The sequence below is a fragment of the Myiozetetes cayanensis genome, unplaced genomic scaffold (assembly GCF_022539395.1).
Source record: "Myiozetetes cayanensis isolate MyiCay16 unplaced genomic scaffold, myiCay2020 scf1, whole genome shotgun sequence".
Lineage (NCBI taxonomy): Eukaryota > Metazoa > Chordata > Aves > Passeriformes > Tyrannidae > Myiozetetes > Myiozetetes cayanensis.
In genome coordinates this window covers 105739084-105763181 of record NW_026086604.1, presented here as the reverse complement: position 1 = coordinate 105763181, position 24098 = coordinate 105739084, and the positions used below count along the sequence as shown (strand labels likewise).

Genomic DNA, 24098 nt, shown 5'->3' with positions numbered 1-24098 from the left:
GTGGCTGAAATTTATTATTTAAAGATATTTTAGACCACACACACACACAAAAAAAGGCTATATGAGACTAGTGAGTGAACTAGGTTTGACAAGTCAGTGGTTCAGATGTGATGGACTTCTTAAGGTGGCTGAAGATAATGACCAACTCTTAAGACTCTGGTTTACCAGGGCAGAAGGTGGGTTACCCTTGTGTGAGAGCTACAGTAGTGTGTGCTTGCGTGGAGTTTTTGCACACTTTGTATTTTTAGATGAGAATCTTGGGTGCACGTTTCCACTCAAGTTCCAGCAAAATACACTTCTGTTTATACATCTCACAAAAATACATTTGTGTTTGCAATGCTGTATACATAACATTGGTGGATAGGGGCAAAGCAACTAACATTGTCAAGCTGGGCTTGTGCAAAATGTTACACACTGTTTTATGTGAATTGAGGAGTCATATTTGATCCCAGGCACCCCTGCAGATTTGGCAGAGAAGTGCTTAAGAGCAGCTTGGTGGAGAAGGACTTGGGTTTGATGGTTGAGGAAAAACTCAGCACGAGCTGGCAGTGTACACTCACAGCCCAGAAAACTGACTGAATCCTGGGCTGCTTCCAAAGCGACGTGGCCAGCAGGGTGAGGGAGGTGATATGCCCCTCTGCTCTGCTCTTATGAGACCCTATCTGGAGTACTGCATCCAGCTCTGAGAACCACACCAAAGGACATGAAACTGTTGGAGCAAGTCCAGAGGAGGGCCATGAAGTTGTCCAGTATCTGAAGGGGGCCTGCAGGGAAGCTGGAGAGGGACTCTTCATCAGGAACTGTAGTGATAGGACAAGGAGTAATGAGTACAAATTGAAGGAGTGGAAATTTAGGTTAGATACACAGAAGAAATTTTCTGTGAGCATGGTGAGGCACTGGAACGGGTTGCCCAGAGAAATGGTGGATGTCCCATCCCTGGCAGTGTTCAAGGCCAGGTTGGATGGAGCTCTGAGCAACCCGCTCTAGTGGGAGATGTCCCTGCCCGTGGCAGGGGAGGTTGGAACTAGATGATCTTTAAGGTCCCTTCCAACCCAAATCACTCCATGATTCTCTGATTACACAATTGCAGGCTGTAATGAGTCTTTTTGCACCTTCCCCTCCTTCTTGAACATAATCCTAATTTTTCAGCATCTTGTTCATCATATTTTCCTCAAGCAGGGCTATTATACCATGTCATTCTTTAAACAGTAGAAGGAGCAGGTGCATGGTTAACAGGAAGGCTCATAGTGACACTCAAGAATTAACAGTGGGAAGTGTTTTAAAAATCTGTTATATAAACAAAGTCCAAGAGTATTGTATTCTAAGGTAAATAACACTTCCTTTACGAGGAACAAAGCCCAATGAAATTATCACTTCAGTTGAACCTTAAAGCGTAATTTGACTGATTAGATAAGGAAATATACATAAAAAATTTAAAATGTCCCTGATGTCATTGACAAGAATTCACTGAAACTTGGAAAGTTTTTACAGCATCTTAGTCAGAGCATATATTGAAATAACTTGAAGGATGGTATGATTGCCTGGTTGATAAACAGTAAAAGTAGATGCAATAGATAAGATAGATAGATTGTTCTGCCGAGTTTGGTATAGTTAAAATTTCCAAGGAACTTGATTCAGTACCCTCTGAAGCCTCAGTTACTGATCACATTGCAAGAGTGTTTCACACACGCACGCACACACACATAATTCCACGGTCTTGCAAGCAGTGGGGTGTTTTCGAAGAAGGAAGTCCTCGTAATGCAACACACTGGAAGAGGGGTGCCGTGGCTCTGACCGTGTCTGGCACAGAAAAACCTTGAAGTTAGGAATAAATGGCTACTGATCCTGACGTGTTTGGCACGTCAGGTGCTCTGCTCGCCTTCTACGGAAGAGCAGTAGCAAAGCTTCATTTTGGGAATCTGAGAGTCACGAAGTCGCACAAGGGAGGGGTGCTTATTTACAACGAGTGTTGTGGTGCTTGCAGCTCACTTGGTCTCAGAGAAAAGTCTGGGGTGAGCTCAGGTCAGTGATAGAAGCTTTCCCAGGAGAACCAGGACTTTGCCCTTAAAAATTGAGTGTGTGGGGCATTGTACCACGTAACTTTTTAATGAACATGATTGAAGAAAATAACATTCCTGAAAATGCATTACTGAGAAAGGAATAAAGTATTTTAGACTGTAAAGCAAAACCTTCAGGCAGTAGATGGTTGTTAGGCTGGGTGTTTCAGCACCCTTTCTAAGGCAAGTCTGTTTCTAGATACTTTACCACCAAAAAACAAAGGCCAGTGACTTGCTTGTAAAATCTGAAATGGGGTCCTGGGCCATCAGCAGGGTGGAGGGGGAAGCCGTGGGGTTGGGCAGGGGAAGCCTGTCTCAGTGGTGCCCTCAGGGCCCTGACATGGCCAGTGGCTGTTTTTTCCATCCCTGGATCCCCAAGTTTAAGAAGGGTGTAGGAAACTGGTCTGGCTCAAGGATACCAAGATGGCAGGAGACTGCGAGGAGAGGCTGAGGGATGTGGGCAGGTTGGAGACAAGGAGGCTCAGGCTGATCCTCTTAGCAGCTGACATGAGCTTGGAAAGGAGTTACGGGGGCAACACAGAAGTGGCCAGTACAAAAAGAGATAGCAGGCACAGGTTCTGTCTTGGGACTTTTAAGATGGCCATCAGAGGAAAAATTGTCACTAGGATGTGAGTTGCCCACAGAGGCAGTAGAGTCTCTACCCATCGAGGTTTTCAAGGCTCAGCTAGACAAAGACCTCAGCTGACCCAATCTGGTGTTGGTGACCATTGCATTTGGGCAGACAGTCAGATTTCCTGTGACCTAGGGACTGAGTTCATGATCAACACCATCTATAATGGAAACTGGTTTGCCCTTCTGCCTCCATGTTTATCAGTTCCCATTAAATCCTGCTGTGCCTCCTTGAGGCATCATACAGACCTAGGTCACCTGAGGCTTACTGTCTAACCACAGAAACCATAATGGACACTTGCATATGCATTCATAGCCTGAAAACAAATTTATCAAAGGAGAAGGACCCCACTGTACTCAGCTGTGATAGTGAAGGGCTTTGGGAATTTGAAACTTTGCCTGGCGAGGGGACATCCGGGTGGGTGCAATGCTAGCGATGGCTTCCAGGACAGGGCAGTGCTGACCAGCTGCGGCACCCCAGCATGGGGAGGCTGAGGGGGGTGACGGAAACCTGGACCTTGTGGTACTCCATCCCATACCACCACAGTCATCCATGTCCAATAGCAGTGCTTGGCATACACAGGACAGTGTTTGCCCTGTGGAGCAGCAAACCAGACATGCAGTTCACTCTCCCTGAAAATTTTTTGGTTCCTGACTGTTTAATAACCCTTTTAGATGTTTCAGTTTTTCCTTGAGGTTTAAGGAAAGGTGTCTGTGAGAGGCTGTACTAATTGCCAAAACTTCCTAAGCAGCTCCCTTCACGCCCTTGAAGTCCTGAGGGATTGCTGGTTCTGGGTTAAAGCTTGGGGAGGTCCTGGGTGGGGCCTTCCGCTCCCATTTTGCTTCAGGGAGATGATGCACAGGCTGTTCAGCCCTGCACGGGTCTCGCGCGACACAGAGGCTCCACTGCACCCTGCGGGGATAAATCCACGACAAGGAAAATAAGTGAGAGGGAAGGGCTGGAAAGAGTGGTAGTAAGTTTTTGGAAGAGACAAATACATTTTGAACCTGTTGCTCAGTCTCACTTGGCTCAAAGGTCACTGCAAGCTGTGGTTTCGTGCTGCCGGTGGGAGTCAGGGCTGGGGCTTGGCTGTATGAGCAGAGCATCTCTGGTTTTGCAGGGAGAGGTGAGAGTCGGACAACTCCGCTTAGCACTGTGACCTGCAGTGTGCAATGTCTGAACATCAGGTAGGGATTCGACCGGAATTGCTTTCAGTAAGTTAGGTAACACTTAGGGAGAAATGAGCAGTGCCCTAGGGAAGGATGAGGCGTTACAAATGCCACATTTCCCGCTGCCAGTCGACTGTTTCCTCATCTAGAGAGGAGGTACTTTGGATGACTCGTTCCCTTCAAGACACTCCAGAGTTAGGCAACTCACAAGCATGATTCTACCAGGAAGCAGTGCTGCATGAAAGTGGTTCCTAGAAAACCCAAGTGGGCACGGAGCTACTCCAGCTGTCCACCAAAGTGAGAGCACTGTGACCTGCTGTGAAGGACAGTGGCCCAGATGCTGTGACAAGGAATGGGTGGGAGTATGCCAGTTTGGTTGCTTTTCAGGAAAAATAGCCACAGATCCCTGCTCTCAGTCCGTCCCACCATACCAAGGAGACACATGACAGCCTCATGTCCAAGGGTGGGCCAAAACCTTTGCACCTGCCATGTTTTGGGTCTGTTCCAGTACAGTGCATGAGCCTGATCTCCAGCACTGCATAGGATCAGTTCCTTCTTGCAAATCTTGGTCTGTGAAGGTTCTCCCTTCCCACCACATGACAATTTCAGTCACAGTGCTGTCTGGTGGGAGTGTGGCATGACATAATATGATCCATAGTCTGTAGATTGTGTACATCTAGGTGTATATAGACATACACACCCACACAGACAGGTGGGAGAAGCTGTTACACCACCCCTGCAGAAAGAAATGTTACTCGAAGACACTGGCATGCAAGTTTCTGTTTTCTCACTTAGACATTTGCAACCAAACACATATCTTGTGGGTGGGAAGGTATTCTGTCAGTATTTTCCTTGTTCGCTGGGGCTGTTTTTAATACATGGATAAACTAATTTATCCCTGGTTAAATATTTGCGCTGTTGATTTCCTTGCCCTTACCATTTATTTTTTGCAAACCTCTTTTGCTTTATTTTTCCTTGTGCCTTTTCATATTGTTTGCTTTAGGTGTAGGCTGTGGCTGTGTGTTCACACTGCAATCACTCAGTGTGGTCATACATGCAAGCAAGTTCATGGGTCAGTGGCAGTAGGGTGGATACAGCCCTGGAGTAACTGCACCCACCCCGCTGGGCCCTTTCCAAACACACACTGTGGTTTATGGGATGGCATGGTGAGGCTCGAGGTCCTTCTTCCTATCTCAGGTCTCTTGATGGAGTGAGACAAAGGTGTGAGTAGCGAGTTAGCAGGCTAGGGCTGTTCAGCGTGTGAAAAAGCGGTAGTGGTTTGTAATAGGGGCTGAGAAGACCATGAGTTATGTGGAGAAAGTAAGCTGGAAGTCCTGTCAATTGACAGATAGATGTCAATTGTCTCCTCTGCCACAGGGCTGGGGGCCACTAGGGAAGCCAGCAAGCAGCAACTTCAAAGCCAGAGGAGCTTCCTCTTCCTGCAGTGTTTGTCATTCAGACGAGGAACTTCTGCCCACAGGAAACACCAGAGGCTGACCGGGTCCTCAGGTTCAAAAAGGGAGCAATTCTATTCTTAAAAAAGCTGTTCTCTGGAAAAAGTGACATGATGGAGATTTTTTTTTTGTAATTTCTTGCAAAATTCTGAAGGTTTTTCTGAGAAGCAGAAATACCTTATCCTGCGTCATTTTTGATTAATACATAATGTCTCAGCACTGGAGCATGCATTTATCAGTGAGAGGGAAGGGCAGGAAGAGTGGTAGTAAGTGGGGCGCAGTATATGGTATTACCACTTTTTGAAAGAGACAAGTACATTTCAGTGTATTTCAGATATTTCAGTGTTTCCAGTGTGACAGCTGAACCAGAGCTGAGGGTGAAGCAGACATAGTACTGTAATTCCAAGTTCAACATCGTTGCTCCATGTATCTGGACTGATATTGCAATTCTTCCTTTTACATCTCAGCCAGGGAAACGATCTTCAAAAACAACCATTAAAAAAATATTTTAACATCACATCATGTTGGCTTGCTCTTAAGGCAGCTCTGTATTTTTTCAGTGCCCTAAACCCTCAATTTTCTGTCATGCCCCCAGGACTTCTCTTTCAGGGCACAGAAGGCGCTACACAGGAGTGTTTTGCCTGAGTAGCCCTAGGCTTACATTTGATATATGTGTAGTTATGGTCTCTGTTTGATCTCTGTCTTTCAGGAGCAGAGTCCTTGGGTGGCACTGGGTTGGGCACAGAGTGATATGGTTTTCATTCCTTCTGTAGGTAAATGCCCAAAGCCAGTCACCTATAGCCTTAACTTTTGGTCCAAAAACCCTCTTTCAAAAGTTCAGTGAGAAGGAAGGAGCTGGACTTCGATGGCCCTTGTGGGGCCCTTCCAACTCAGCATATTCTATGATTTTAATAATTCAATGAAACAATGGAATTTCCGTAATAATTATATTGGCATCAATCACTTCTCTGGTATTTGCCTGTGAGAAACTCATTACCAGGTAGCTGGGGCCAGATGACTTGGAATCAGTTAAGATCTGGGCTTGGCCATCTTGCATCAACCCCTGACGTCCGAATGCCTGCCACAAGTTGGCTCATGTCAGATTAGAAGAGAATCTGCCTGCTGGGTACACGGGATGCCCTGGAGGCCCAGGCCACCGTCATGGCCCATGGTTGCTGTACATGAGTGAGAAGTGATCAAATCGATGCTCCTTTCAGAGTAACAGCAGCACTGGCATGTCAGGATCATTAGGTAGACGTGATGTGTCCCTATACTAGGACATTCCTAAAGAATGAGATACAAGCTTAATGAAATTATGAGGGAAGGACCAACGTAGCACTTAGCTCAAAAGAGATGGACCAGATCCTCAGCTGTTCCTCATCTGTGCTTTTTTTATTCTTTTTATTCCCCCAAGACTCCTAATTACTTATCGGTCCCTAGGCTGTGATTCAGGGAGGACTCAACACATACTAGATGATACATGTAGGAGCAGTCCTGTAGGAGCAGTTGTGGAAGACATCTCCTCACCATGGTGCCCCTCAGGACAGGGGCTGTGTCTGAGTGTACCTTGCCAGATGCACTGCTCACTTTCTGACCCCTCAGAGCAACTCCATGGAGAGGCTGGGAGGACGAGTTCACCCTTCCAGAGTGCCAGAAAGGAAAACTGTGGTGCTTTTGATCTGTGTTTTATTTTGAGTGCTCCTCTGACTGGACACTGAAAAAAAAAAAAAAAAAAAACCACCAAAAAAACCCTGACAAAACAGAAGCAACTTGATGTTTATAGAAAATGTAGGTCCATACATTGCTATTATAAAAGGCAACTTCTCTATAACTGGACATGGGGTTGCAAATTCATAAAAATATAAAGCTAAGTATTGGGCTGCACTTATGTCTTTCCTACTTGGCATCAATACTTGTGGTCATGCTCTGGAAGTTTGACTTGTTTTGTCATTTTTGATACACAAAATAAACAAAACCTGAGACAAAGGACAAGCTTGTAAATAGGGGAGCAGCCACTGGTGAATTCTATTTTATTTGTTTTCCTTTTATTACCTTCTTATTCCAGCTAATAAGGTGACCTTGCAACAGATAGATGCAGATAAGGCTGATTGCCTCTGCTGTCTGATTTTGCAAGCTGGGAAGTGAGTTGCTGAAATTGCTGGTAATAGGAAGATTGCCTGCAGAAAAAAAAAAATCTACTTCTTTTAAGTAAGAGTGTACTGTTATGAGACAGATTGAAACGATTAACTTACAACTTCTTTTTGTGAGAAAAAAAAATTTGAAGAAAGAAATTAATAAGGGGTGGTTATTTTTCATTGCTTCACCAAGGAGGAAGAAAAGAGCCACAGTGCTGAACCACAGCCAGCCCTCTGACCAGCAAAGACAAGAGGATATTTGCCTGTAAGAAGATAGAGAGCACCTGCTGACAACATCAAAGAAGTTGAAACCATGTCTTTTAAAAACATTCCTGTAGTTTAAGTTGAAATTCATTTTCTTGGACCTTGCCAACAACTGTCTTGGAGAGTATTAGAGTTCAATGGCTTTTTCTGGCAGGGCAAGCTTGTACGAGCCAAGGGCAGAAGGTTGTATGGGAGTGCAGAACCGTATGCCAAGTTTAGTTTTGTTGAATTGAGATACTACTAGTGCACAGAAAAAGATAATGGCAGAGATAAAGGCAAGACCAGCAGCTGCACAAAGTGGAAGGAGAACTGAAAGGTAGGTGTTAGTCTGCTGATAAAAACAAAAACAATGTCAGCCACCTTCCAAGATGGAGTAGGTTCATGGCAGGGCAGAACCCACACCCACGTAACTTCTACAATCTTTCCTTGATCTCTGAGGTTCAAAGTGAGGGTCAGAACATGCACTCTGTTGAAATCAGCCTTTTGCAAAACCGTAGTATGACTGTCCCTGGTGAATACATGTCCTACCTCTTCTGCTCACCCTTCAGCACACATCTAACAAAATTTTCTTCAGGAGCAAAATATTACTGACATCAATTTGTTCCTGTTTGCAAAAATCTGTAGTTTTTGCTGCAGGACTATTGTGTCAACACAATTTAAGATGCCTCCAACCAAGCATAAAATGATATATAAAACAGGTTGAGACTGGATTAGGAAGGTACTGTCTGTGACTTCAGATGAAGTGGATTACTCTGTTCCTGCAATTCAGTAAGACACATCATAAATATTCAGATTACATGCGTTATTGGTTATGTTATTGTACTGACATTCCACGTATACTTTACTTCATCCCATACTGCTTCTAAACAAAAATGTCTTTCACCCTCCAGGAGGAAGGAAGTGCAGAGTAAAAGCAACGCTGAAAGGTAAATCGGGGTTGGAGTGTTTTTGTCAATAGTGAAATATGTAGTTGCCAGCACATTGTCTGATGCTGAATGGTGAGTGATGGTCCGTCTACTAAGAACATCGGTGTTTCAGATGTTCTTGCAGATGCCCTGCGAGATTATAGATGTGTACTGAACCCTCGGTGCCCTGCGATGCGCTAGTCATGCTCTCGGGTAAGGACACCCAACATACACTTGCCAGCAAGCAGTGACATGCTCGAAGGGTGGCATCTGCTAACTCAGCTCCTAGCTTGCACCAAATGGAACAGTCCTCCCAGAGGAAATACTGAGTGACCCGAACTGATGGAGAAAAGTCAGTGCCTTTGAAGGCTTCCACAGGCAGATCATGTTTAGGGACATCCTACTTGTAGATGTGGCAGCCTTGCAGATGGAATCTACCTTGCTGGACATTGTACTGCTGCCATAAACAGAGGCATCAGGGGGCTGAGGCTGCTCCCACAGTCGAACAACCTCTACATTTCTAGGTATCTGGAGACATGTTTGTATCTCATTGTCATCTCATTGTGCCCATGTCGCTGTTGGCCTGTATACCATCAGCTCTGCTCTTCATGGGGTAAACTCATTTTTCCATCCTCAGTCTCCCCAAGGACCGTGGTGGCAGTGGGGCATGTGGGGTCCAACCACCTCCTGGGCAGAGACCTTTGTTTGATACTGCTGTCAGCAAAGAGCAGCCAACAAACAGCTCCTGTTCCATCACATTTCTTTCCCCTCCTGGACAGAGTGTGCTTTTCCTCTTTCCCACTCAGTGCTCCATGGCTATCTCCCTTGATACCCACCTCAAGCCATGGGGAGGGGACCAGTGCCAGGATCCTTGGGCTTTCCAACACATATGTGTAAATTCTGGATTTTAGCCCACAGCTTCAAGAACTTCTGTCCCAAATGTGATGACAAAAATCTCATTAATTTCAAAGAAAGTTAGACTGGTCCTAATGGGGAACTCTGTTTTCCTAAGGATTAAATGTTTGTGGGCTTCCTTGTAAAGTTAGTCTTGGAGCTGCAGTCCTAGTGACCTGGATGTTAGGGCATAGGTGAATTCTTGTTACTCATCTAGCCCATGATTTTACTGTTTGTCAGTGAAGGGTCTGTCCACTTGTCATCTGATTGTGCAAATCACCTTCCATGTGAGTCGGGATTTAAGTTTCGCTGTTTTTCAGTGTCTGACTATGTGCAGAGGGAGTTGTAGTCATTTTTTTTTTCCATGGGAACTTCCTTTCTCTAAACACCACCCCTTGGCAGTGGACCTGCTGACACCTCAGAGCAAGACACAGATAAAAAGGGCAGCCTGTCTTCCTTCTCCTCAGTCAGAAGCAAGCGACAGAGACTACTCAGGAGCTTGGAAGCTGCTGGCATCGCAGGCATCTCGGGTAGAAACTCTGACAAGAACCATGAGCAGCTTTGGTGGTGAGTTTTTAATGCGTGATATGATATGTTAGATGTGTGGTTTGGCAAGTCTACTGCAAGGAGGATGGCAGCTCTAGAGATTCTCACCCCTCTGACTGCCATGGGTGACACCTTGGGGAAAGGAGTTTTGGTGTCACCACTGCCCATGGGGGATCAGTTTGCTCTGGCTGTGCAAATTCTGGTTTTGACAGATCGGTAAAACAACTAAATAATGCGACCCATTTTTCATCACTTTTCATCAGCGCCTAGGCATCTGGTTCTGTCAATGATGGGAAAGAAATGCAGCTCTTTTAAACTTGTTCCATGTCTAGGTTAAAAGAATTTCTCTTATTTCAGGTTACTTAATCATGCAGATTATTGCTCTTTAGTGACAGCTGATAGCATCTGACAGAAGCTTTAAAATAACTGAAAAGAGGATTTATTTGGCCCTGAGCTCCATCTCGTGGCTGTCCTGCCTGCCCTGAACCCACCTAGGAAGGTGCCTGGGTCACTCCTGTTTAGCTGCTGGACCACCACTACTGGCAAGCCCAACGCCAGGGTGTCCAAAATCCTTGGGGTTTGGGATGTAGCTGAGCAGCTGCACATGCAGGCTGGGTAGTGCCTGCAGCAGAGTTGGGAGCATGGCTCCACAGCCTTCAGGAGGGGAAGGTTGTCCTGACACCACTCCGAGCCCCTTAGTTTCACACCTCTGTACCCTGTGTATGAGCTGAAATTTTTCAGGAAGTCTTGGACAGCAGCATCCTTGGGATGTGATCTCACATCTCTGGGATGGGAGAGCATTTACCTGGAGGCTGGGCAAGGATCGGGAGTTAATGTGGGTATCCAAATTTTGTTCTTTCTTGAAAAACTACACTCCTCATCCCATTTCTTTCCTGTCCTTCTGAGCAGCCATTGTTCCTACTGAAACCATGCCTACTATAAATGTTCTACTCCTTATTAATATTTCTTTTTAAACCCCATCACCTCATCATCTGTCCCAGATCCTTACCAGTGCCAAGTCCTCATGTCCCCAGTTTTGTTCTGGTTGATCACTGTGCTCTTGAAGCTCTGAACCTTTCTCCAGGCAGGTAGCAATGCAATGGGACCAGAGGGGTTAGTGTAGGAACAAGCTCTGTTAAGTGACAAATCATTGAACTAGGAGATAAAATCATTGAACTAGGAGATAAAAACACTGCCTTGAAATTTCTTCCATTAAAAAAAAAAAAAAAAATCTGACAGCATTTGGGGTTTAGGTTTGCTTCTGGACTGCCCCAGGAGCGAGCGCAGACAGGACTGCCTCTTGCAGCTCAAGCCTCCATCCCGTGAGCGGGCGCATTCTTGGCACGTTCAGCTCTGCTGTAAATCATTAATTTCCTTGTTGGCAAATGGAGGTGCCTGCAGGCAGCTGGACTCGGGGTGTGCAGATGCCCAGCTCCATGACCTGGCCAGGGAGCAGAGCAGGAAGCTGAAAGCAGCGGGTTGTGGGTTGCCCAGTGAAGACAGGCTGCGGCCAAGCCCCCTCAGATGTGGTGATGGGTGCGCCACTGGCTCGCTCTGAGGCATTCCTTGGCACAGGACACCGTACCAGTCAGATCACAGGGTATCATGGTGATGTTTGGACAGGAATAAATGCAGTGCAATTGATGGGCAGTGCTGAGTGGAGACAGGTCTTTGGCACTGCACAGCATTGTCAGGCCATATTCCAAGGCAGCTGTTGTCTGCAGATTTTCTCTGTGCATCCTCAACATTGGTGATGTCCAGAAACAGGGGATGGAAATGCAATTCCTGAGTTAAGAGATGCTGGAAGGATGGATTTCCCAGAGCACTTTTCCATGGCCATCCTATACATTCAAGTCCCACATCTCTTCATAGCCCTCTCTCATCACCAGGGCTGTTTTCTGATATCTTCTCATCACAGCAGTAGGGATTCCATAAAGAACAAGGCTGAGCAGCTTTAGTGTTTGGAGATTTCTTAATGCTAAGAAAGATACACTTCCTCTTCATCCTCAAGAGGATTATGCAGCTAGTTCCAGATGAAATTTTTTGACATAAACGCTCGCACACCCCATTGCGCAAAACATCAGCCCAAGGTCGGCAACTGGCATGCAGCAAGCAAACAAAAAGCACTTGAAAGCTGTATCAGTTAACAAAAGGTACTGGTCAATTTTAAGTCTATTTGCTGTGGCACTGATATCTGTAATGTAATTAAGATAAATATGGTTTATATAGTTACTAAGAAAAAATACATGGAGGTAGTAATCTAGTCAGTTCAGTTTACTCAAGGCTGCAGTTGCTGCCCAGCACAGGTCCCAGTAGGAAGTGTGACACTGATTTCAGCCTGCCCTGGGTCCAACCCTGCATGTGGCATCTCTCGTGCCACAGCAGATACCAGCAGATTTCAGACTCTTCAGTGTTAGGGATGGCTCTTGTTGATACTCAAGTTAGCATGGTTGCCTGGTATCATGCAAATCTGTCAAGACATTTGGTGAATTAATCCCTTCAACCATTATGCCTTTGACTTGCTAACTTCTAAGTTACCGTAAGCCGTTTTTGCCTCTCCCATGTCTTCATCTGAATCACTCATGAGACAAGTGCTTATGAGGTATTGTTACTCCCTACTGTTCACACGGAATTTATCCTTTGAGGATATTTAATGGGCAGGTCCAAGATAGGTAAAATGCTCCCGAAGAAATACAGCTCAGCGACATTCCAGCATGCTCTGGCTTTCCCTGTCATACCAGGGCAGCCTGCCAAAGCCTGATGCAGTGACCCCCAAATTTTCATCACCACCGAAAGCTGAGGGCTTTCTCTTTGCTCAAGTGTATCGCTGGGTTGTGCCTCTCAGAGCTCCACTCCTACACCACAGCCCTGAGCCATGAGCTGCTGGGCAGAGTTGCTGAGGCTTTTCCCAGCCCTGCTCCTGTCCAGAGTTGCAGGAGTAAAGGGCAGCTGAGGAGACAGTGATTTTAAATGTTATATGTCTTACAAAATCAGCAGGTCTGTTGAGAATGAGTGGGAGCGAGGCACTTGCAAGGGATTCTTGCTGGAGTCCAAATCTATGCTGAAGTCAAATGGGAAAAGCACCAGTTACCATGAAAGGGGGCAGTGGCCTGTGGTGAGTGTGCTGCAGCAATCTGCCTGGAGTAGGAACAGTCTCCTGCCTTGACCTCCTGCTGTTTAGCCCTGGACTGCTGCAGCATGACTCTGATTCCCTACTGCGCTGCCCAGGGTGTCTGAGGTTGACCTCTGGGTATTTATATTATTTTATATTGGTTTATACTAGTTATTTTATATTATGGTAGAATCATAGAATGGCTTGGGTTGGAAGAGACCTAAAAGTTCATATAGTTCTCACCAGCTTGCCATGGACAGGGACACCTTTCCACTAGTCTAGGTTCCTCAGAGTCCATCCAACCTGACCTTGAACACTTTCAGGGATAGGGCATCAACAACTTCTCTGGACAACCTGTTCCAGTACCTCACCACCCTCACAGTAAAGAATATTAATATATTTTTTTTATATTTGATGTTATATTAAATATATTATACATTATTATACTATGCTATAATTTATGGTGCTTTGCCCCCCCACATTTTAGCATTCCACTAGGCAAACAGCATATCTGCAGCACAGCTAGCTTCCAAGTTTCCTTTGGTTCCTCAGGTTGTAGAAGAAACCAAGTCCATGGAAAAAGAAAACAAACCTTGCAAATATTCACATATGCAGATTTCCATAGGAGGTTGAGTGATGACTGTTGTGATATTATTTGGGACTAATTTTTGAGGGGAAAATATAAAGAATCAGCTTCAGTGTCCTGAAGAGTCCCACTTCCTCGGCCCTTGGCATCCCAGAGACACTGGGGATCTCAACAATTGAGAGGAGCTGAATTTTGGCACATTCTGTTTACTCCCTGCTTTGACTGAGTGTGCTACATCTTGTGAGGAGCAGTAAAAGCTACTGTTAATTATTATTTGATAATCCATTAGTTATGGTGATACTCAACGTGATTTCTTGTGCTGGATCACTGGGCTCTCTAGATGGTTTGATAACTCACAGGGCTGCAATAAGAAGAAGAAAACTTCACTGAGCAATTACCATCAATCTCTTTTTTTTTCTCTCCCTCTCTCTCCTTTTCTGCTAAAATCTTTGCAGAGGCTGGTCTGAAGGCCACTGGGATTGACCTTCTCAAGAGCCAGAACACCCGCGAGCACCACACAGATGGGTACAACATCAAGAACCTGGTGGTGCGGCGCGGGCAGCCCTTCCAGGTGCAGGTCAGCCTCAACAGGGAGCTGAGGGCTGGCGACAAGCTGTCGCTGCGTTTTGGCATCGGTGAGTAGGATCCCCTCTGCGCATCGAGCACAGACGGAGAGCCCTGTGGGAGCCTCCAGCTGCCTGATCCTGGCACTGCGCAGGCACTGCAGACCTGTGCAACCCTCCCACATATTGTCTTGAATTTGTTTCCAGGTGAAAATCCAGCAAAAATCAGGGGGAGCCTGATGTCGCTGAAACCGGAGAAGGAGCTGGATTTCAATGGGTGGAAAATCTCCATTGTCAAGAAGAACGGCAAAGAGGTAGAGCCTGTGGACAAGAGGCTCAATGCCCAGTACCAAGCCCACCAGAAGCTACAGAGCAAATCATCCTCATACCCCTGTCCTGCTTTCCCTTAGTCCTATAATTTTAGGTGGGCAGTAGCCTTGCCCTGCCTAGTTCATTTTCCCCCCCATGTGTGGGCAGGATTTGCCCCATCCCACTGCCTTCTCCTCCCTCCCTGCACAGACCTCCATGGCCACCAGCTTTGCCTCTCATGCTGGTCCTGTGGCACCATGTCTGTGCCGTGCCTGTAGCCAGTGTGGAGTGTCCCTCATGCCGTCTCTCCTTGTTGCCTCCTCAGTGCCTGCTGTCTGTCACCAGCGCACCCAATGCCCCCGTGGGAAAATACACCCTGCACGTGAAGACTGGGAGTAACATTTACAAGCCTGAAAATGGTGTCATCTACCTCTTGTTCAATCCCTGGTGTAAAGGTGAGGGGTCCTGCAGCTGGGGGTGATAATTACTGCTGCCAGTTTCCCAGTTCTCTCTGCTGTCTACCTAGTTCACTACATTGTTCAGAAATGAGCTTTCTGCTATAATAAAAGAGTGGTCATGTTGCAATAGACCTACAGGGGGAAAATAAAGGTTAATCTTACAGGAAATTCTTCCACAATAGGAACCAAAAAAATGTGAGTGCTACGTGGTCATAACTTGGTGTGAATATTGCAGACCATTGATTCCCCCAATTTAGCTTTCTGTGGGAAATTTTGTATAATGTGTGCAAACCACCTAACCTCTGAGGGTTGTTTTTTTTTCCAGATGACACCGTCTTCATGGCTGATGAGGCAAAGAGAAAGGAGTATGTGCTCAACGACACAGGCTACATCTATGTTGGGTCTGCATACAGCATATATGATAGGCCCTGGAATTTTGGGCAGGTAAAACACAGCTGTCTTGTCGTCCCTATTTTACCCTTATTTGCCCCTTGGGCATTTGTTTCAGTGAATCAGACTTATAAACAGTCTAAGCCTGTGAGTGGCAAAAAGTGCTGGAATGGTCCTGCCACCTCCACTGGGAGGGCTCAGCTGGTTGGAGTAACCTACCCACAGCTGGAGAATGGGGTTTAATAGCACATTTATAGTCAGATCATGTGATCCCTGGCAAAGGATGTTGAAACTCGGGACAGTTGAAAAAATTCCCTTAAGGGAATTCCTGCTCTCATGCAGCTGTAGCTGTTGGTAACCAGCTCATGAGCCATGGAGGGGGCTGACAGGGGAAAAAAGCCTGATTATTTACCTGTTGCATCATCATGAACAGGAATAAAAAGGGTAGAAATACCGGCAGAGGTTATCACCTTTGTAGTGGTGCCTTCACTGATGGCTGGGTCCAGGACACAATCACCCACTTTCTCAGGAAGGGTGTTCCTTCACACTGCCTGTGAGATAACTCCAGAGGAGTGGAATGTCAAATTGACTTGGGTTAGAGATAAGAGGTGGATGCCAGAGCAGATTTATTGGCATCCTGTAGAAAACACACAGGCACCCAAACGGAGTATCCTGCACCCTATCCAGACAGAACTCCCCACAAAAAGATGTTGGAATCTGTTTTCTGGTTTTATTTTTGTTTTAATTTTTTTGGTTTGTTTTAGAAGTCTACAATTTCAAGCTGCAGCATACAGATAGCCCAACAAACGTGCTCTCACTGATGCCTTTACACAAAAGGGGCCAAAGGGCATCATCCGTAGGGCTGTTCCTATCCTAATATTTATTCTGCTGGATCGGATGTTTGACATCTCCGTGAATTGGACCTCAGGGAGCCTTATCACCAATTGCTAATTAGGAATCTTTCCTGTAATAATCTGCATTTACGTACCTTTCTTTTTTCCAAGGTTCATTTTGTACCTATGTCAATAGACTGAATATTTGTAGTGGTCTTAAATTTTCATTACTCTTGTGATTAATTTGCAGAGTTGCAGGTATATGACGTTGGTGACTTAGTAGTACTCACAGAAGTAAAGATTTCTGTGTCGGGTTCCAAAGGTGTTTACAAGATACATGAGACAGGGTTTTGTCTTCCAAGGTGGGATTTCATTTTAGTCCTTCTTTGGAGAGGACAGCTTTGGGAAGCCCCATAGCTTTGAAAACTTAATATCATGAAAGAAGTTTAGAAGTTAGAGCTTGTCAGGCAGTTTCCCTCAAGTATTAGCTATATACTGACAAGTAAATTCTGGTTTAGAGCAGCATATAAAAATGCCTCCATTTTCTCCCTAAAACAGTTTGAGGAATTCATCTTGGATGCCTGCATGTATCTACTGGACAAAAGCAAACTCAGCCTGTCCCACAGAAGGGATCCTTCATATGTGTCCAGAGCCATGTCTGCTTTGGTAAGCCTCTCTCGGTGAAGTGTTTTGCCCCTCCAGCACTCCCTTCTTAGTTACTCTTCTTTCCCTGGGACCATGAACACCATTTCAGGAAGCATCTGAAATGGATTTCTTTGGGAAACTGCAAGGAAAGAGCCAGAGGCATTTTGGGTTGAGGGAAGAGGTGGACAAAATACAATACCTTCCCATCTCCAAAGCTTGCAGCGCTAATTTTGACTACCCCAAGCAGCAGTGCCACCTCCCTCTTAAATACCCAGATAGAGGGTTTCCGACCAGGGGAACCCCCAGAGAGCACCAGCAGCCTTGCTGGGTGCCACAGGGCTGTGGAACACCTGGGAAGACACAGAGTGGGCAGAGACCCCAGAGATTTAAGCCTCATTCAGCCTCATCCCTTTATTTTTCTCCTTTGCATGTGTATGTGACCACAGGTTAATGCCAATGATGACAGCGGCGTCCTGCTGGGGAACTGGTCAGGGAATTACAGAGGAGGGACGGCCCCCATGGATTGGATCGGGAGTGTCACAATTTTGCAGAACTATTACAAAACTAAGAAGCCGATCAGTTATGGCCAATGCTGGGTCTTCGCAGGAGTCCTCAATACAGGTAAACAGTGAACTGTCTCCCTTCTCTAACATCCTGATTTCTGTGCTAGTAAACCAAATTACTGTGCCTCTGAGCAGCAGAGGCAGCAGGGTCTGTCATGTAAGGAGAGGCTGAGAAAGCCAGGACTGCTTAGCCTGGAGAAGAGAGGGTTCTGGGGGTCTTCTCCTTCTGTATAAATACCTGACAGGAGGGAGTGGAGCACAGACAGGCTCTTCTCAGTGATGCCCAGTGAAAAAACCAGAGGTGATAGGCATAATCTGAAACATGGGAGGTTCTGTCTGAACATGGGAAAGTAGATTTTTTCATACTGTGAGGGTGACCAAGCACTGGCATGGGTTGTCCAGAGAGGTTATGGAATCTACATCCTTGAAGATACTCAAAAGCCATCTGGACACAGTCCTGGGCACCTCCTCTAGCAGACCCTGTGTGGGCAGAGGGTCAGACGAGATGATCCCCAAAGGTGCCCACTAACCTGAGTGATTTTGTGTTCCTGTGTTTTGTCGCTCTGTGCTGCAGTCATGCGTTGCTTGGGAGTCCCATCCCGCTGCGTGAGTACCTTCAACTCAGCACACGATACGGAGGAGAACCTGAGAGTTGACATTTATTTGAATGAAGCAGGAGAGAAGCTGAACTGGATGTCTCTCGACTCTGTCTGGTACTGCCAAATGGGGTTAATGCTTCCTACCACCTTGCAGTGCCCCATTTCCCACACCCAGCAATTCCTCTGATAATCTCCCCTATGGCAGGAGAGAGAGAAAGCCTGGGGTTTCACAGGGTTACACACAAATACCTATTAAATCTGCCCTTACTAAAGGATTAAGGGAGGGGATCATGACTCTTAAGGCTGTAACAGCTCACTCCTTTTCTTTCCAACCCATATGCATGCAGGAACTTCCACGTATGGAATGATGTCTGGATGAAGCGGACAGACCTGCCAGATGGGTTTGATGGCTGGCAGGCAATTGATTCAACCCCTCAGGAGCAAAGTCAAGGTAGGATTTGCCTAGAAAGGCTCTTCTGCAACTCCTGAGGGAGGCAGGGACATTTTGTGTGAAAGCCACGCTCCCCATTCAGCGAAGCACGTAGTCCCCATGCACATCTTCACACGCTGGGGCAGTGACATCCTAAAGCAGGAGATCTCACTCCTTCCATCTCAGGCCAGGATGGGAGGAACAGCATTTCTTGGCAGGCAGAAAAACAACTTTGTAGAATGCTGTGGGGACATGCATGTCATTTCAGAGGTTAGAGCACACCTGAGTCATGGAGGTCATAAGGTTCATTGGTAGATGGGAGGAGTGACCATCAAAATTGGTGACTACCTCCCCTGCACAGATTCAGGGAATTTGAAAGCGGAAAAAACCCCAAAACATTAATCCTCAAGGCAGTGCAGAAAGTGGAATGTTGCCAGGAGTTCAAACACAGGTGTCTGTACTCAGCTGTGAGTTTCTAACCTTAAATTATATAAGTGAGGGGAAACACATAAAACCTCTTACCAGACATTGGCCATCTATAAAAAAGCCCAAGCAGCTGTGGGATGAATAAAAGCTTTTGGAGTTCATTGGAGTTGGAGGACTATTTACTGGCTAAGTGTCAACTACCATGGCCACAGATTCCTGCTTGAGTGTGTCTGAGAGTGGAATAAAAGTTGGATTCACTGCTCGTTTTTGGAAAATCAGCTGGTATTGAATGCACTTTCTAGGTGCTTTCCAGTGTGGTCCGTGCCCGGTGAAGGCTGTCCGAGAAGGAGATGTGTATTTGCCCTACGATGGCAAGTTTGTGTATGCAGAGGTGAATGCTGACAAAGTCTACTGGATGGTCAAGAAGGTGAACGGCAAGGATAAGTACATCAGGGTTACTACGGAGACCCAGGACATCGGCAGAAACATCAGCACAAAAGCCGTGGGGCAGAACAAGCGGGAAGACATCACCTTGGAGTACAAGTACCCTGAAGGTGACTGCCCCAGTCCTCTAATGTAGTGCCAAAGAGGAGACCCCTGACCATGCAGGTCACCCTCAACACGTGTTGTCTCAGGAGAAAACTGCAAGAGTAGCTGCAGTGGCAAACCTGGTGTAAGACCTGGAGACCCTCGGGAGGCAGCACTTATCCTGGGCATCCTCGTGCCCACAGTGACACCTGTAGGCTGCTCTTTAGGGACAAGCAACTTAGCAGGCAATGAAAGAAATGGGCTGAGTGATGAACCTAGTCATCAGGCTAGCAATAATTTGCTTTATTTCTTTGTTCTTTTTCGTTTTTCCTTTCCCCACACCATATTGGAAACAAAAAATCCCATGTTTCCTCCCGACAGTTATCAGATCCAGCCATGTTGTCCTAGATTATTAAACCCTTTCCAGTGAGGAGGACAAAAATATCAGGCTGAAAAATTTAGGAGCATCTATCCTCCAGAAGTGTCTCTTTCAGCAAATTCTTCTAGTCCAAAATTCTACAGTTGGATTTGGTGGTGGTGTAAATAGGAAGGTCTCCTGAGCAGAGGCTGGAGGTGCCCTGACATCCTCCATCCTCTCTGCTTAGCAACAGAAGCATAAATAAAGGGAAGATGGCTCTGCATGAGGAGACTGAGATAACCGATGTCATCCATATTTTCTCTTTATCCAGGCTCCAAAGAGGAAAGGAAGTCCATGGAAAGAGCTTGCAGCTTCATACGCCCTTCGGGACTGGTTCCTCGTTCAGGCTACGCTTCAACTGTGGCGGAACATAGTAGGACAGTAGGCAAGCCTGTGGTCCTGCATGAAACAGTCACCAAGACTGGGCTCCGCCTTGAGATAACCAACACGGAAGCCTTGCATCCTGGCAATCCCCTTGAAATGGCCATCACAGTGAAGGCCTCTACTCCTGGGAACTGGACCATTGATCTTGCTGGCTCTTGCCAGCTGCAGTACTATACTGGAAAAGTTCAGGCCAACCTTGGAACTATCAAGGAGACCATCAATCTTGAAGGCGGATCTGGTAAGCCCAGAAAGCTTGCTGTGTTTTGTGTAGTATTTACTGTGGCACTCTGGGATTTGTAATAGCTCCACTACAGACCAGTGCATGACTCTGTACTTTGTGAAGAGCATAAATTGCCTGCCTGCTACCTCCTCCCCTTGTTACTGCATTTGGAAGCCTCAGTTACAGACTGGGATCTCTCTGTAGCAGGGACTAAAACATGAAGGCCCTGTCCCTGCTGCAGCTTCAGTGAGGTGGTTAGAAATACATCAGTGTGGGCAGACAGAGGTTTTCCATGGTGTGAGTGAAATCTGCTGGAGCATCTCCCTCCTGTCCTTACTGTGCAAACATCAAAGATGCCACCACAGGCTTTGGTGGATTAGATCCCTCACAGGATTTAGATACCTGGAAAATTCAGCCTTGTTTTGTTCTTGTGTTTACCACTCTAATCTTGGTGGTGGTGATGCTGGTGAGTGTTATTTTCTGAATTCTTTGCCCAAGCAAATTTCCGCCTCCTGACTGCCTGCCTGGCTGATCCCAAGAGCTGTTTGCTCCTGTGCGTTGTGTATCTTTGAGTGACCTGGGTTGCATTTTTGATCCCCAGCAGTGTAACTGAAATTTGCTAAACAAGAGACTAACTGAGTGATGAATAATTAACAACCCTTTGCTCATTCCAAGCATGAGTCACTCTTGCAAAAAAAAAAAAAATCTTTGCTGTTTGTGAGTGCTGAGTGTCTTAACACATATACAGTGGCTGTCAAAATGCAGCAGGGTAGGACACAAAAGGTAGCTACATACAAATATATGTACATACATACATACATACATACATATAGGGAATGGATAGGCATTTTTATTCCAAGAAGCCAGGAAGCTTTGCAGCTACAGCAGTGCTCAGACACCAGCACTGCTGACTTCAGGGCTTTTCTGAGCCACTGGAAGCTTGTCGAGGCAATTAAGGATAAAATTTGAAATGAAAGCCAGCAATTTCATAGCAAGCAGCGCCTCAGAGAAACCCCAGGGGACACAGGTTTAGATGTACCTAACCTCCTGCTCCTCTGCCTCCTCCTGAGTGCTGGGTCAGCTGGGGATGAGGGCTGCTGAGATGCTGGATGTGAGCCTGAGCCAGTGCTCATCTGGGCAGAGAGGTGGTACAGACTCAGCCACCCCTCCCCTGGGCTGCATGTGCCAGGTACTGCCCACCCAGCCAGGGCTTCCCCCAACAGGGACTACACCCTGAAGGGAGAGCAGGATGGTCTCAGGAAATACAGCTCCTCCCACACCCTGGGACACCTGCCACCAGAGCTGTCTTTGCCACCCAATTCCAAAGCATGTGATGAAGCATCAAGTTGTGTTTTCTTTCCTGCAGAAAGGCAGATCCCTCTGAAAATAGCACCTGACGCGTATATGAAGACATTGGCCTCAGTGGACGACGAAGTGCTCATCCTTGTCACCGCCATTGCTGAGGTCAAGGAAACAAATGACAAACTCACCAAGGAGACGTCGATGAGATTTGAGTACCCCCCCATCACTGTGCAGGTGAGGCAGGCGCCAGGCAGGCTCCTGGGGGACTAAGCCCTGCTCAGTGTGGCATTCATGGGAGGATATCCCGAACAGCCTCCTGCCTCCTGTGATGTTCAGTCCTCGGCATTTTATTTGGGTATTCAACCCTGATTTGAAGGTTGAAAGCAGCCATTAAATGAAAATTTTATTGCCCCATCTAAAATGGGAAGGAAGGGGCTGCTGGAGGGAAGGAGATGGAAGAGGATAGTTTGTACAGAGCCCATCTCCAATCCCATTTTCTGAAGGAAAAACATGTTGGGAAATCAGAGAGAAACCAGCTGGGAAAACACAGTACCATGGGAGAGTGGAAAGGATGGGAGGGTGGAAGGAGTTGTCCCACACCATGCTGGTGGTGAGGACCAAACCTGCAGCAGCTCTGGCACCTTTATTACCCCTCTGATCCCTGGTCTTTGGGTTTGTTTCTCTCTTTCCTCTGCCAGATGCCAGAAATAGCCAAACTGAACAACGACTTCACCTGTGCCTTCATCTTCAAGAACAAGCTGAACGTGGCCCTGGAAAACTGCAAGCTGCTGGTGGAGGGCTTGGGCATATTTAAGATGACAACGTTTGATCAGGGGTAAGGAGATGAGTGCTTTAAATGACCATGGCAGGACTCTGCTTTGCTTCTTTTCTTTAATTTCCCTTGGAGAAGTGGTTAGGGGATTTGGAGTAAGAGGGCCCTTTGCCAGCTGTCTTTGAAACTGCACCACGTTTGGCCACAGTCCACGCAGCAGAAGGGGGAACTAACTCTGGGGAAAGTCCCCAGGATCAACAGGGAATCACCAGCCAGTGCCACCATGCCACACCCCACTTACTGCTCGGTGGTCACGACAGAAGGGAAACACCCCCAGTAAACACACACACCGCCTATTTCTTTAAGTGAAATTATTCAAAAGCAGCAAAAAAGAACCCTTACTCATGCTGAGATTATTTGTTTTCTCTTTGTCCTTAGGGATATAATGCCTGGCAGGATCATGAAGTCTGAAGTAATATGCACTCCGACAAGACTAGGAGAGAAGAAAATAGTAGCCAAGCTGACCTCAAACCAGATCAAAGGGATCTCTACAGAGAAGGGCATCACCATCATCGAGTAGGATCGGTGCCTCGGTGGGGTGCCAACAGTGGCCTTGCTTAAACGCGTCGCATCGCTGGGTGTCTCAGGCACTTCTTGCCTCCTTGATTGCTGGATAGTACTTTCAAAGTAAAGAGCAGAAATACCATTAAGCTAAGGAATTAGCCTGACTTAAAAGGGCACAGTTGCATTGATTGCAGTTAATTGTGATTCAATAAAGATTGTTAAAACTGACTGTGTGACTGGGTTGTGTGATATCGCCACACTGGGGTGGCTCCAAACCCACCCCTGCTAAGGATCAGAGCTTGTGATGGTGCCAGCTTCAGACAGCGATGGGTGTGAGCCCGGGGCAGGGGCCAGGAGAGCTGTGGTCCTCCATGGGACTTCCCAGGGACCTCACTGCACCACGGGCTCCTGTGCAGCTCAAGGAACACTTCAAGCAAATCCCTCCTGGGTGATTCTCTCTCCCTCCCAGCTAACCATCTGGAGAATGTACTGGCATGCACCTTTTCTTGTCTTTAGAGCACAGAAAGAGCAAACCTGGCACAGTCTCCCCAAACACCATTTTCCACACATTTCTTCCTATGCCACCTCTTCTGGGGATTTTCAAGCATTTTTGGAGGAAGTGCCATCTCCAGCTGCGTTACCAGTGCTTCCCTAGAAATGTGCAACCCCTATTCCTTCCCTTCCACCCTGAATGCTGCTGGATTACAGGTAGAGCCTTGATGGCAGTGTACATCAGGAGCTCTTCCAGCCACAGTCACACAGAAGACAACAGCTGTGCACAGCTGGAGCCCACCACTGCACTGCACTGCACATTCCAGCAGCTCCCGAGCCCACCTTTAGCAAGGGATTGCTCTGCCCCACAGCGACACCACAGCATGGCCAGCAGCAGTCTGACACTGGGGTTTCCAGTATTTCCATGAGTAAAGAGAAAATAAAGTCAC

The 24098-nt window shown here is 46.7% G+C and overlaps 1 protein-coding gene across 5 annotated transcripts; it reads left to right on the top strand.

The window, feature by feature from the left end:
• Window positions 1-7642: 7642 nt before the first annotated feature.
• Window positions 7643-23377, top strand: TGM4 (transglutaminase 4). 5 transcript variants are annotated; one of them, XM_050313790.1, is made up of 16 exons: window positions 7643-8026; window positions 8601-8636; window positions 8749-10076; window positions 14209-14388; window positions 14524-14630; window positions 14951-15080; window positions 15409-15527; window positions 16865-16972; window positions 17398-17572; window positions 18089-18227; window positions 18461-18564; window positions 19272-19523; window positions 20187-20537; window positions 21886-22055; window positions 22520-22656; window positions 23032-23377. In XM_050313790.1, exons 3-16 carry the CDS (start codon window positions 9839-9841, stop codon window positions 23171-23173), a joined length of 2352 nt encoding a protein of 783 aa, XP_050169747.1. In that variant the 5' UTR covers window positions 7643-8026; window positions 8601-8636; window positions 8749-9838; the 3' UTR covers window positions 23174-23377. The 5 variants fall into 5 exon arrangements, with proteins under 5 accessions (XP_050169747.1, XP_050169739.1, XP_050169765.1 ...); XM_050313782.1 differs by having other exon boundaries at window positions 7643-8636; XM_050313808.1 differs by having other exon boundaries at window positions 7643-8828; window positions 9977-10076.
• The last annotated feature ends 721 nt before the right edge of the window (window positions 23378-24098 follow it).

What these genes read in the sequence shown, in the direction of transcription:
- TGM4 (XM_050313790.1), top strand. Translation starts at nt 9,839, where the DNA reads ATGTGCAGAGGGAGTTGTAGTCATTTTTTTTTTCCATGGGAACTTCCT. An exon ending in TCAAGAAGAACGGCAAAGAG is followed by an intron (nt 14,631 to 14,950) that starts GTAGAGCCTGTG and finishes TTGCCTCCTCAG; the next exon opens with TGCCTGCTGTCTGTCACCAG. An exon ending in ACCCCCCCATCACTGTGCAG is followed by an intron (nt 22,056 to 22,519) that starts GTGAGGCAGGCG and finishes TTCCTCTGCCAG; the next exon opens with ATGCCAGAAATAGCCAAACT.